The sequence below is a fragment of the Lethenteron reissneri genome, chromosome 31 (assembly GCF_015708825.2).
Source record: "Lethenteron reissneri isolate LAM-NWPU_2019-01 chromosome 31, ASM1570882v1, whole genome shotgun sequence".
In the NCBI taxonomy this organism is placed as follows: Eukaryota; Metazoa; Chordata; class Hyperoartia; order Petromyzontiformes; family Petromyzontidae; genus Lethenteron; species Lethenteron reissneri.
This window is the reverse complement of record NC_083809.1, coordinates 3,203,737-3,217,936: the sequence shown is the minus strand read 5'-3', so window position 1 is coordinate 3,217,936 and position 14,200 is coordinate 3,203,737. Positions and strand designations below refer to the sequence as shown.

The 14,200-nt window shown below is 45.1% G+C and overlaps 1 protein-coding gene across 6 annotated transcripts; it reads left to right on the top strand.

The window, feature by feature from the left end:
* Positions 1–2,438: 2,438 nt before the first annotated feature.
* On the top strand, positions 2,439–13,805 carry LOC133349674 (transformer-2 protein homolog alpha-like). Of its 6 annotated transcripts, none has more exons than XM_061563318.1 (8): positions 2,439–2,566; positions 5,239–5,336; positions 5,945–6,104; positions 7,169–7,357; positions 9,485–9,600; positions 10,105–10,299; positions 11,374–11,450; positions 12,461–13,805. In XM_061563318.1, the coding sequence occupies exons 1-8, from the start codon at positions 2,528–2,530 to the stop codon at positions 12,469–12,471; spliced, it is 885 nt and encodes a 294-aa protein (XP_061419302.1). In that variant the 5' UTR covers positions 2,439–2,527; the 3' UTR covers positions 12,472–13,805. The 6 variants fall into 6 exon arrangements, with proteins under 6 accessions (XP_061419302.1, XP_061419297.1, XP_061419301.1 ...); XM_061563313.1 differs by having other exon boundaries at positions 7,148–7,357; XM_061563317.1 differs by having other exon boundaries at positions 5,942–6,104.
* The last annotated feature ends 395 nt before the right edge of the window (positions 13,806–14,200 follow it).

Genomic DNA, 14,200 nt, shown 5'->3' with positions numbered 1-14,200 from the left:
ATACCACAATGGCTAAATCAGTCCTCCCAACTGCAATTACTTTAAAGACAGTCATCCCCGCACAGCATTTGATCTGCTATCAAGTGCGTCCGGCCGTTGAGCTTTGCAGCAAATATATAAGAGAATAACATTTGAACCTTCGGGCCGTCCATAAATGACGTCACGCACCTAGGGGGGGGGGAGGGGGTCAGACATTTGTGACGATGTGTGACGAGGGGGGGGTTTGAGAAATGTGACGTCACATCAAAATGGGCAACTTAAAATAAATGGACAACACGTTCTACTTAATTAAATAGATTTTTTGATGAATGTTTTCTCCTACAACATCAGAGTGCAGCGCCACATTAAATACGCACTACAATGACAATAGTTTAAAGCGATTTGAAGCATGTTTTATATTGGGGGGGGGGGGCAGAGCTTTGTGACGTCATATTTGAGGGGGGGTCTGACTTTTTGTGACGCCGTGTGACGAGGGGGGGGGGGGGGTCAAAATCGTACAAAATCGCGTGACGTCATTTATGGACGGCCCCACAGGGGCATGGAACAAGACGAGCGACGAACGAAACCCGCTACGCTCTCGGTTAATGAAATATGAAACATCATTATTTGTGTGTGAAATCATCCGTTTGTGAAATCATCAGCCTCTCGACAACATCGCCATCCTTTTTACCGCGGAAAGCCATCCGCGGGTTTCTCCTCCTTGTACGTAGAAAAGCGAACGGGGCCGTGTCCATTTCTGCTCCGACATTCAGGGCCCATTGCTTTGAGCCTCTTCTCGTGCACATCCCACCCAGCCCGTGGCCTGGCCCTGGCCCATCTCGTGTAGAACACCGGCCAGCTCAAATCATTAAGCACCGTGGGTTTCTGAGAGCCGGCTCACGAAATACAAAAGCCTCCTCGGACTTCACTGCAACCTACTGTTGTTGGTGGTGGTGGGTCTTACCAATCAGCCCCACCAAAACTGAGCACCTGCCTGGGTATTTTGTGCCACCACAAACTCCACTCCTCTCAAATCCTCTCAACTCCCCTCCCCTCCCCATTGGTGATGGAGCTCTTGTGGAGAGAATGGAGAGTTTCCCACACCTGGGTCAGTGTGCTCATGACCGGCTCCGGTTTGACAGCAGAGGTCTCAACTCCGAATCAGACGAGCGGCATTATCTTTTCATCGGTTGCGTAACGCTGTGTGGAAGCTACCTGGTCTGTCGCTCCGCACGAAGCTTCAGGTCTTCTCGGCCACGGTCATTCCCTCCCTTCTCTACGCTTGTGAAACGTGGACCCCCTCTAATGGAATCTCTGCGCCGGTTAGAAACATTGAGGCTGGCATGCCCACGATCCATCCAAGGTTTAACCAGGACGGATCACTATGTGACAAGCTCACAAAACTTTGAAAGATCTGGACACATTCCCATCGGTGAGCTCCTCCGGCAGGTGAGGCTGCGTTGGCTGGGCCATGTAGCCCGCATGCCCAGCCACCGCATGCCCAAGCAGCTTCTGTTTGGCCGGATAGAGGGCACGGGCTGGAGAAGAGATGGAGTGATGTGGTACAGGAGGATGTGGAGCTGAGTGGACTTGCCGATGACTGGTACCAGCAGTGTCAAGATCGGCCTCAGTGGAGGAGGCTCGTGAAGGACGCTGCTGGGCAGTTGGAGGCAGTCGCCCTCCAGCTACAATGGAGGGCAGATGAGCGACGCTCACAACAATGACCGGAACGCCGGGTGGATAAAACGCAGCAATGTGGCACAGTAAGGGGGTACAGCTGGTGGTGCATCTGCCGGTCAGCCAAACCATGGCACCTGCTGGGTCTGTCCCGAGACCTCCTCCTGTCAGCAGCGAGCCTTCGACACTTCACGTGGCAGCCTCAAAGTGCACCTAGCCTGGCACAGGCATCGTGGCGACGTCACCATCACTTCGTGGCGAATGGCGCGAGTGTTGGTGGTGAATCGTTCCATTGACAAAGACGTTGTGGGGAGGAGGCGGTAGTGTAGCGGTTACGGCCAACACCAGGAGCGATTATTATCTTACCCGGGTCTGGACCTCCCCTAGGTCGACTCAGCCTCAAATGAGCACCTCGTGCGGTGTGTAGGTAAACATCGCCACCTGGGGGAGACAAAGACGGCCGCGGCGTGGTGCTGGCCACCCACCCCCTTCGTGTTGCCACAGTGCCGGCCTTCATCATCGGGTGCTGGCTTACTCGCGACAGGCGACACGTGGTAGCGGGTGTGGTGGGGGGGGGGATCTTCGAATAGTTCGTCGATTATTCCATCGACAAACATCGCCGATTAATCGTCGCGATTAAACCAACACCAAAAATCGACGGACGGTTAGAGAATCGAATCGACGCTCGGACCAATCACAGCTCGGCTCGAAAGATGGCTCCGCCCCCTCCCGTTGCGGGAGCCAATGAGCGCGCTCGTTGGTGGGCGGGGGGGGCGGGGTCACTTGGCGGGGGTTTTTTAGGGGTCGCGCGCGCGCCTCTCTCGTCGCGGTTTTTCTCTCTCCCCTCACGTTCAGGTCACTCGCTTCGACCATGAGCGACGCGGAGGATGGCATCACGTTCGAGACCAGGGTACGCGCGAGTTTTCATACACGTCTCGCCGGTTTGGTTGTTTGTTTGTTTGTAAAGTAGCGACGTCGATTAGTTTTTTTTTATTTGTCTTTGCCTCCCCCCCCCCCTCTTGTTTTATCGCGCTCTTGCGCAGAGGCCTTCTAGCCTAGGCCCGCATGGTGCGGCTGAACGGCGTTTTAACACGGAGCGGTTTTACGTTGAGAAAAATTACAATGATCGTTGCCGCAGTTTGTTATTAATACCGTTGTGAACGTGTTTTGTTGTTGTAAATACTGAAAGCGAGTCGTTAGCCAGGCTGTTGATGAGGGCTCAGGTGCTGCGCGGGAAGGCCGCGTTTAAGCCTGCTTCGAGAGCTAGGCAAGGAGGCTGCTACATCACAGCGTCGATGGCCTCAGGCATCTTCGGTAGTTGATTGATCGTAGCTGACAATTACAATTAATTTCCAAACAATGTATAATATATATACCTCGTCCCACCGTGGAATGTGTTAGAGCAAGCCGTACGCAGGAGGAGGAGGAGGGGGGTTTCCAAAAACATGTTACGTCAGTTGCGGAAAAAAACCTCACCAGGAAGTTTTGTTATTAAATTATAAAATTGTACTCGAGTGCTAACTGTGGATGTGTTTGCTTAGCTTCCGCGATCTAACGAGGTGGCAAACTTTCTGGGTGGTTTAGTCGGATAGTGCTCGGATTGGGGTGACCCACCATGCATTAAAAACACACTGAGGGGTAACGTTGAGGGCAGAGCAGCAACAAATCTATTGTTGCGATCTGCTCCCACGTGTACGCTTTCGTCAGCCCGCAAAATTGACAAACGTGGTGAAGTATGGTCAACAAAATCCCAACGACCCACGTGGCGTGGGAAGTTAAATTGTCCAGCAGTAGGTTGATAATGAGCTAGATTGTTTGTGGCAAAATCATAGAAAATAACGATTGTGTATATTTGGTTAGGAGAATAACACTGACTATAAATAATGGTACACTTGTTTTTTTCGTAATTGACGTTGCATGTTTTTGGATCAGGATTTATTAGTTTCTGTATTACATGGATGCTGGCAGCCTCCAAGCAGGTTAGAGCTATTTTTCAGTTCAAATCTGAGACCAGTTTAATCGTAATAAATAGAAGTTCTATTCCAGTCCACTGCGAACCAATTGCACCTCACCCCTCCCCAAGGGGGGTGTTACTAAATACAGTATACCAAAAATTACAGACGTAAATAATAAACCAAGGTAGCCTGGATACAGCAGTTCTATGCCAACAAAGTCAACTGTATGTGTAGTTACATTTTAAATAAGGATTATTTTAAATGCTTTGCCATTACTGAAGATGTTCAAATCAATATCCACAATACAAGAGTAACTGGATATCGGCACACCTTATATGAATTATTATACCAAGCGACGCATTTGTACGTTAAACTGGTGGGCTTGAATGCAAAGGGAAATTTCTGATACAAACACAATTTGGATATACAGCACTTCCCATTGGCACGGCTGGCTACGTAGGATGCGAAATTAATTCAAGACACGACATAAAACAGCGCCTGCCCTTGGCCCCAAGGGGTGTGCATATATTCAGCTTGTACTGTACATTGGTTTCACTTCGCAATGACTTGTTACTCAAAGTAGAGGCGAAGTAGTACTGTAGTGACTGCATTATTGCACAGGCATGTTAGACTCAAGGATGCTTGTCTGGTTGGTATAAAGTGTGTATTTTAGCCGTGTTTACTGTTTTTACTGCATTTTTATACGCTAAGTGCTTAAACGCCTAAAATACTCATGCCTAAAGGCCTTTACGCCAGTGACAAACATGCTCACTCTCTGCCATAGTTGTGTAACGTAAATTAAAATTTCAGTCTTTGACATGCGTAAAGTCGTATCGAAACTGTTCGTGTGCTTGCACCGTTTGTGACTTCCTTATATGGAAGAAATGTGTTTGTAAAGAACAAATATAGACGTTTGTGAATCTAAATGGTGTAATGTTAAAATAATCACCCGCGAGTGTAATGATAAATGACAGTGCAGCACTGTGTTTAAAGTCAACCACGCTGTTTGTCTGCCTTACTGGCTCACCATTTAAATTGTTGGTATTCTTTTTCTTGTAAAGGTTAATCTCGGTGGCGAATTGGAAGAAAGCTTTCCAAGCTTGGGGAAGATATCCTGACATCTAGAATAATTGAACATTGGAGAAAGAATTTGCAGAGGGTTAATTGAGTTTGAAGCTTGAAAAAAAGAAAAGAAGGTTCAGATAGAAGCAGATGCATGGTACGGTAATCAGGCGTGAAGAATGTGAATGTTGTCATTGCGTGAACATGTGAAGAAACTGGTGCATTGGTAAGGCACATTCATGCGATACGACAAATGCAAAACCCGCGGGCATGTTGGATTATTGACACCATGATAATAATGCTAACTTGTAAAATTGTAATGAACAAAACCTCTGCCCGTGTAGTGCGTGCATGCATGCATCATACTACTACTACTCCCAAATGTTGTCTTCACAGTTCCCACGTAGATATCTGTAGCGCTAACATGCACTCATCTATGACAGTTTGCAGTTTTGTCATCAGCACATGACTCGAGGGCTCATTATTTTTCTCTTTAAAGCCACTGGTTGTATTTCCCCGTGCAAACTGCATTCTCCGCTGAACATTGCTCCCTTTCTGCTGTTAGAATTCGCTTTTGAAGTCCAAAAGCAGAAGCCCTGCAACACGCAGGTCCAAAAGTGCGTCTCGCTCCAAGTCCAGATCTCGTTCCCGTTCCAAATCCAGGTGAGTTTATAGATTGTTTTAACTGTTGCACATGTTTACGAATTGCATAATTTGTTTGAAAAGTCCCATGATATGTATTGACAGTTGTGAGTTGACGTGTGAAACTGTAGGATCCTGTGCATTCTTGAATACTTTTTACAATCTGAATTAGCATAATGCTGGCAATGAAGAGAAAATTGCTTTTCATTTAATCTTAATTGAAACGTTTATATCCATTAGTTGGCAAAATATTTTTAAAGTCCCAATAGTGATTGTATATTAGTTTACGATAAACAGTTTATATGAGCATGTATGGCCACACACCCCTTAATGCCTATACCAGCTTTAAATCGTTAACATAATTTCTTAGGAAGCTTGCATGGGTACACACAATCTTGCCATGTTACTGGCATATGTATACATAATTTTTTTGTGTTTTTGTATCCGGTTGCGTTTATCTGCCTGTCTTCTCACTCGGTTAACCTGTAACTGGGTCTGCCTGCGACCTGCCAACTGTCCCTCGGCATTCACTTGGCCTCAATATGCCGCCGAGCCTGGCGCAAGCGCCGCAATGACATTGTTGTTTGTCGTCGATTTTAATTGTGTGGGCGCGCGCGTATACGCAGCAGGTCGCGCTCCAGGTCACGGCACAGCTCGTACCGGCGCTACTCTCGTTCCCGCTCTCGCTCCCGTTCCCGCCGCCGCCACCGCTCGCGCTCTCACTCGCGCCGCCGCCGCAGCTTCACCAACTCGCCCTTCTCAAACCGTCGCCGGCACCAGGGAGACCGGGTAATGCGCAGCGCCGGACACGTCACCTCCGGCTGTCCTGACACTCGGAGGGGAACCGGATGGCAACTTGCTCCTTGCCTCCCGGGAGGGGCTGTGGTTTCAGAATTGTATTTGTGGCCTGGTATTAGTCTCTTCTCTGGGGACCAGTGTTTTGAGTTATAGTTGCATTAACCAAGGAAAGCCTCACTGATTCCTGATGACTTTTAAAGGAGCGTCCTGCTTTTTGGGAATTTTGACACATTCCTGGGATTGTTTATCACCCAAGGTTATGTCGTTCACAGGATATATTATGATCGTTGACATTTTTGGTCCTCTTTAATATCTAACCTTTTCAAGGAATACTTGTTAACCTGTGGCTATTAATGAAACAGTTGAGAGTCTAATATGTATTTCTCAATTATCCTTCATGTATCATGAGTATGTAGTCTTAATAAATTGTAAATAATTGCTTAATACATTTGTGATGTTAATGGATTTTAAGCTAAATGATTTATTTTAAACAATGATTGCATGCATAATTATAAGCCTTGGAAGTTTAATCATGTTATCAATTAATTTATTACGATGTATTAGTCACATTGTTTCCAATTAGTATTCATTATAGTTCACGTTCCCCCTGCAGCCACGAGAGGCACTGACTTATAACGATGTTAAAAAAGATATAAATTCTTATTCAAATCGCAGCACCAAATCTTTCAAATGAAACCAACGTTGTAGGGTAGGGGGAAAGTGAATCACTACAGGCATATGTTTACGGTCACTTAAATGTAAAATCACTTTCAATTAAAGATGTATTCTACACTATGGGGACCTCATTTGCCAGTAAAAATATGATAATTGGTTCTTTACCCTTCTATCTGGCAACAAAACTGTTGCCAGATAGAAGGGTAAAGAACCAATTATCATAAAGATGTATTAATATACTTTGGAAATTAACTTGCGTGACGCAAGCTGGGATATAATGGGATTTACAGAAGTCAGCAGAGGTTACAGTTCTGCTGGAATGATAGTAGCATTCGGTGAGCAGCGATGGATGTTTGCAGTGCGCGTATAACGCCCGACAGGGAAACCCGGAGCCCAACACGTGCCTGGGCGTGTTTGGCCTGAGCCTGTACACGACGGAGCATGATCTGCGCGAGGTGTTTGGCCGCTACGGCCCCGTGGCTGATGTCAACGTGGTGTACGACCAGCAGTCGGGCCGCCCGCGTGGCTTTGCGTTTGTCTACATGCAGAACATGGAGGACTCCAAGGAGGTGAGCGCTGCAATTTAATATCATTGTACGTGCTTGTCAGCGTGAAACAATCGTGCAAATTACCCTCGAGCGGTGCACTGGAGAGCTCCCTTTCGTCAAGGCCTTTCCACCAGCAGTGGTATGAGCAAGCAATTGCAGGGCTACACCGTGAGCGTTTCCCTTTTTCTCACGAATGAAAGGATGTAACGTCCAGTCCTTTTGTCCCCATGCCCGTGATGTCATTGTTTTATTATGCCTCGCCATGCCGGTTCAGTTTGCGTTGGAGGGGTGTGGTAGGACCTGTTCAGATATCATTCGCCCCACTGGTATAAGCTGTTGGGTGTTGAATTCCGGTTGTCTGGTCCATAGCGTGGCATGCTAACCACTGCACCGCTTCCACACTCCGTTATCACTATACGTGTTTAGCATATATAGATTAGCAAAGACCCAGTGGTCTTGCCAATAAATCTTTCATATATCTTCTGAAATGTCTTCTGTCAGGTCGTATCCTTGGCCTGTGATTAGTGTAAGAGTTTAATGAATAGTCAATAGCCATGCATTAATAGCACATTATTCATTGTCTCTTTGTTATCCTTATCAGCTGCACAGCAAATACCGCCGAATAGGAGCTTTCCTGGTTCAGTACAAAGAAAGATTAGACCCAGTAAGCATTCTAGAAGGAACGGTATGGTAATTAAATAATTTTAGGTTCTTTCCCTTATTTTCCCAGTTACCTCGGTGTGGCTTGATCTTGGTAACGGTATCATAGAATCTTTATATCCACACAAATTAGCAAACATAAATTAGCAAAGACAAATGGCTTGTTTGATTCCACACTAGCACATAGGGGACTGGTCATTGAAATTGATCAACACGAGACATGATTGGTCAACCTTAGAGACATTAAGCCATGGGACGGCAACAAGACCAGTTCGTTTTTAAAAAATGTATTACTGTTCAAGAGTGACTCAATATCGATGCACACTCAGTCAATTACAATCAATGTTGAGCAATATTATCAGATTATGTTTTATGTTCATCAGTCGATGAACAAGTGCACATGCAGAACAATAGAAGTTAGTGTGTAGTCTATTTTGAATGATAGCTGTAATTGCTTCCAATCGATTTGCCTTTGTTCATAAGAATGTTTTAGTTATTGTCTAAAACAACATTGAGTAATGGGTTGTGGTTATAACTCATGAACTACATGTGCGATGGGACTTTTACATATTGTTGTACTTGTGAAGTAATTGGTTGCTGAACGATTGGAAATTTTGGGACCACCTTTATGCAGTGCAAATATATCGTCACCCCACGTGTGCAGTTCTAGACTGCGATTAAATATATTTTCTATACTCCTTGAACTATTGCTCCTAATTTTCTGCTAATTGTTGCATTGCATACCCTTTAGCGTTTGTACAACCTAGTTGAGCCGGTCTAGAGTGCTCACGATGTGGGTGGGTTTTCGCTGGCTGTTTTGTGCTGAGCGCGCAAAACAAGCCGTGATATGCTGGCCTCAAAAGGCATCTCAATCTAGTTCAGGGCCATGGGTGGGACAAATGATGCAATAGTTGCACGTGCCGATGGTACACGGAGAACACGGCGCCGCCACCAATGTGTACAACGTGTCTTAACTATTTAATTGTGTGGAACGTGAATGGCGTGGCTCTGCTTGTGCCGTTGAAATCTGACTTGGTGTGGCCCCGGCGCAGCACGGTTGTATATTTTGACAGAGGGAATAGAACGCTTTAGGGCGCCACGGTGGCGAGATCTTACCCCCCTCGCCTGGAATACATAAGGTCGTGGGTTCGATCCCGACCCTGATGCTTGTATATTTGGAGTTTGCAAATTCTCCCTGTGGTCGTATGGATGTTTCTCCGGGCCCTCCTGTTTTTCTCTCCACATTTAGAATCAATGTGCATTAAGTGTATTTGGCTCCTGTAAATTTCCACGTAATAAGCCACTTTGTTGAGCTATCATTTGTGATAGCCAAGTCGCTTCTGAAAAAGCTATAGTTTAGCGAGCCTTGCTTGGTAGAATAAAAATGTTTTGTTTTAGATTTCGAGAGCCCCTATCAGATGTGTGTTCTTTGCAATGAAACCGCGGTCGTCCCGTTTCCCCCCCCCCCCCCTCCATCGTTACCCCAAGGCTAAGGAGCGAGTGAACGGAATGGAGCTGGATGGACGCAACATCCGCGTCGACTTCTCCATCACGAAGCGCGCACACACCCCGACGCCCGGTATCTACATGGGGCGCCCCAGCTTGTGAGTTGCGCCCCTTGTCTGGCCATGCGCACAGCTCGCACAGATGTCATATATGTATACTATATATATACCATTTAGATGCTCCAGAAAGTGAGCCACACCCCAAACTTGTGTCCGGCATCATTAAATGTGTATAAATCTGGTCACACGCACACCCACTGGCTAATGAGATGCATGCCAAATTTTTGCTTTAAAATAGAGGTGAAAAGTACGTCCTAAAATTATCTGGAGAGCATGGTTATTATGACTTAAAAAAATATTTTTGCCCTAATATTATCCTGATTGTGCTATCGGCATCTTGTCAGGAAACAAAGAATACGTTTTTAGATCTCCACCCAGAGGAGTGTAAACCCATCGTAAGAACAACCCGTAGAAGTGGATATCTACAGCTCTCTCTCAGAGATCCGTTCCAGTGGCTCCGAGTGGGGTGGGTAGGGGGGGTTTGCGTGTATTGGCTGATGTACCTGACTGTGTTCGCGCGCCTCTACATCCCTTGGCGCGCAGCCCCCCGAGGCGCAGAGAAGGCCATGAGCGTGGAGGCTATGACCGTGGGGATCGCTACGATCGTGGGGAACGTGGCGGCGGCGGAGGCGGCGGCGGGTACCACAGCCGCGGCGGGTACGATCGTGGCGGGTACGATCGCTACGAGGAGCGGGACTACGACCACAGGCACAGCCACAGCAGCTATGGACGGTACAGGTACTGCCTCGACACTTAATGAGTGTTCAGTGGCAGTGAGAAGGGCAGTTGGCAAGTGTGGATTTTGTTTGGTAAGGAAAGTGCTCCCTATGTGCAGTCCTCTGTTAATCTTAATTCTTTTGGCCAAATGTTTTGCTTGAGTGCAGATTATTGACTTGTAACCAAATACAATTTTACAAACATTTAAATGGAATAGATATTACAAGAAGTTATTATGAAGTGCTATACAATGAGGTGCACCTCAAACAAAAATAGCCCGAATTTTGTTTGGATGGGTGATCAAGTACCCAGAAGATGGTCTTGTTAGGACTTTGGATGCTGTGCTGTGGGAAAAGCAGTGCAGCAAAATCCATACGTGTTGCAGTACCTTTGTGCTTCCCAATCTAACCTCCCTACCTTCATGACAGCACACACTGAGCAGTGCAGTGGAGTATGGTCAAATAACCACTACAAAAGGCCGGAGGAGGCCCTCATCTAGCAGGGGATTTACTAAGAGCTGTACATGTACATACAGGTGACTGGGTGGTGCAGGGTGTTGATGACAGGCTGGTGAATACAATCTCGGAGCACTCAGCCAGCACTGCCGAGGTTGTGGATTCGAATCTGGGCAGGACACATTTAAGTTGCGATGGATCCACTCTCTTCTTTGAGAATTCTAGATGGAAATGTTGACCATATGACATGATATGTAAAAAAAACTAGGAATGTAAATAGAATAAAATAACAACCATGTCAGCCTTGAAATTTTTGGCTCATAGCCATGTGATTTATTTAGCATGCGTAGAATATCATTGGTTATTTAAAATACAAAATGCGTGCCAACGAAATTAAGATCAGTTGAACGGAGGACTGCACATGGGTGGCACACGTAAACATAGGATCACTTCTTTTTCAAGACCAGTAAAATTGTCTACATTATATCAGCTCATAATGACATTGGATAGTTAAGGTATACTAAAATAAAAAAACTGTAAGCACTATAATTTTCCTTGCACGTAATATACTATTTGTGTTGTCTGAGAACTTTGTTGGTAGTTTGTGCCATTATCTGACGGATGTTCTCGTCGTTACCAGGAAGCGCTCCCCATCTCCGTACTACGGCCGGGGGGGAGGCTACCACTCGCGCTCACGCTCTCGCTCGTATTCCCCGCGTGAGTACTTTTTTTAATTGACATGTGCCACCTACAATCACACGAATTATAAACGGACGAAAGTAAAAAATTAACCCGTAAAAACAAAGTTTTTCACTATAAATCCTTTATATGCGTGGCATCGGTTTTATTTTATTATTCATTTCTGTTTTTCTTGAGTAAGAGTTTCATTTTTATCACATTGGTATTTTAAATTAAATATGAAAAAAAATTTTTCCTAAAAAGTGGAAAATTTTGGGATAAAATTTTCACGAAAATAAATTGTCACGCACAACGAGTCTGTGTGCAAAATGTCAGCTCGATTGGATCACGGGAAGTGGGTTAAAAAACGACCGAAAGATTTGCACAGGCGTAAGCGCGCAAGCAAGTAAGTGAACTTAATATAAAGGATTTAAAAAGAAAATGGAACCAAACTGTAAACTGCTGAAAGAAGCATGGAGAGATACGTGCGTGGAATTACACTGGGAGACAGAAAGAGAAACACTTGGAGGAGAGCATGCGTAGGTTAGTCATCCTAACTGTTTAAAAAATGTAAGTGGCCTTCGAAGTGATGACCTACGGTCAAGAATCGTGGAGTGGCAGGCAAGTGCTTGAACCTATTCGAGAGGACTTCAACCAAGGGGTTAAAGCGCTAAAGCCAACTCGTGTGCAGGTGCTTGGTGGATAATTTGATACGGTAATGGCTTGGGAAAGCCTTTGTCCATTAGTTGATTGGTCACACACAGGTTAGTCCAACGTGTTGGATGCAGGATCGGTTGATTATCCTGACATGTGCATCTGACATGGCTGAATCATGGCAAGTCTTATGAAGTTGTACAAAACTAACATATACGTCAGTTTATCCATTGAGAAGCCATGGAAAACTCCACTTTTGCACTTTGCAGGAGCATGAAGGTTTTTCAATTTTGTCCCAAGCTATTTTATTTGGCGTTGTATTTGCTTGACTTAATCTGTCCAATTATGTGTAGTGTTTGTCCCATTAATGTATTTTATTTTATTTCTTTTACCAGGTCGATACTGAGGAATTCAAGTTGAAACACCAATTCTCAACACCAGTGCAGTATCATGTGCTGTTACGTCCAGTGGGTTTTTTTAATTGAGACATTTTGTATGTCATTTTGTTCACATGTTACTACTTGGCCACGTTTACCCCTATTTTGTAAATTCCAATTGTGCTCCTTAGTTGTGATTTTTCTGAATAGCAAAGTTTGTGCACATGAGTTTTCATGTTGAGTGTCGCTGCTGGTTGGAGCGGCATGGTGGTCTGTCCCAGGGACGCGCCCTGGGTTGAGTAAAACAAAAAGTTGTACGAGTAAAAATCACACTTGTGCAGAGGTTGCTAATTACTGTGCTTTCTACGCTTTTCACAGCGAATGTTGAAATTCTTTTGAACCTTCTTTCTAGCTAGTGAAGAATGAGGTTTTTATTTCATGGTGAGCATTGTTTGTATGGCTGTAAATGCATGGCAAATGCAAGAAGGGCAATACAGCCACGCGGAATCACCGCAGTCCCTTCGTCCTGTGACCTCTTAACCTTTTAAAAAGCTCCTAGTGATGTCTCTGGCCCTCCAGTTGCAAACCCCTCCCTTATTCTACACCTCATTCTCACAAGAGCACAGCAGCACTTGAATAGCAGTCTGTATAGGTTATAATAATTAGTTCTTGTTAGACGTAGCGATAACAAATATCAAGGAGGTGCTGCTTGGAGTGTTGCATCACAACCTCGAGGGATGGGTGACGGCTTGGGGAGTGGATTGATTGATGTTGAGCCAAAAGGTACATGGCCTTGAGAACATGGTGGCACGTGGGAATACTTTTGGCGATGTTGGATAAGGTGACGCAGATAAATCATTACAACTCAACACCAAGTTTAGTTTACATCGGCTTAGATTTCAATAATTGGCTTGCTTATATATGGATGGAATGCATCAAAAGAAATTTGGGAAATTGCATCTCAAAAACTGAACATTGTACACTGGTGTTTTGTTAGGATTGTAATCACTCATTTAATATTGCAAGTATCCAGTTAACTTTAAATGGCCTGTAGAAATGTAGGCTTAAGCTGTGTGGCCATTAATTCAACTCTTTGCCATTTGTAGATTAAAATGTTGACCTTTCATTGGTATTAAGAATTGTTCAATTGGGCAGACAACCTAAACCAGATAAATAATTTCATTCAATGAAACTGTTTTTGAAAAATCTTCCTGGCATATATTGAAGTTGAATAATGATGTTGCTACATTTGCTGATCTACACTTTGATCCGCCTAAACTTCAGTACTACATTACAAGAATGGTTAACATTAATGTCCATGCTTTGTTTTTGTTGTTTGGTTTTAATAAACTTTAATATCTAGTCTGGTGGTGGAGTTTGTGTACGCTGCTATTTTGTGTATCGTGAGGAATTGGCGGTGTACGGTGTTTCACTTTTTATTTCCAGACTTCACTCGCAGTCCTCACCAACAATATACATCCTGGTAATCGCCAGGCCCATGAAGAGAGACTTTTATAGAAGATCACCCCCCACCTTCACTCACGCAGGGGACAGCTCTACATCATTGATTTGTTATGGCCATGCAGAGGCCCGTTTTCACCAGCTTACTTCTTGCGGGAGATTGAGAGGGCTCGCTCTTAGAGCCACGGCCGTTGTTGCTTGACAGACACATGGTGTACACCAATTGTGTGGAGGCACATCCACCGCCTATTGTTAGGTTCAGCGCGTTGGGCCCTACTGCAGGACCAGTGGCAAGTG

Bases quoted from the DNA above. Each gene is read 5' to 3' on its own strand.
- LOC133349674 (XM_061563312.1), top strand. From the start codon at position 2,528: ATGAGCGACGCGGAGGATGGCATCACGTTCGAGACCAGG. The intron at 7,358-9,484 runs GTGAGCGCTGCA...CGTTACCCCAAG, and splicing joins ACATGGAGGACTCCAAGGAG to GCTAAGGAGCGAGTGAACGG. The intron at 9,601-10,104 runs GTGAGTTGCGCC...CTTGGCGCGCAG, and splicing joins TACATGGGGCGCCCCAGCTT to CCCCCCGAGGCGCAGAGAAG.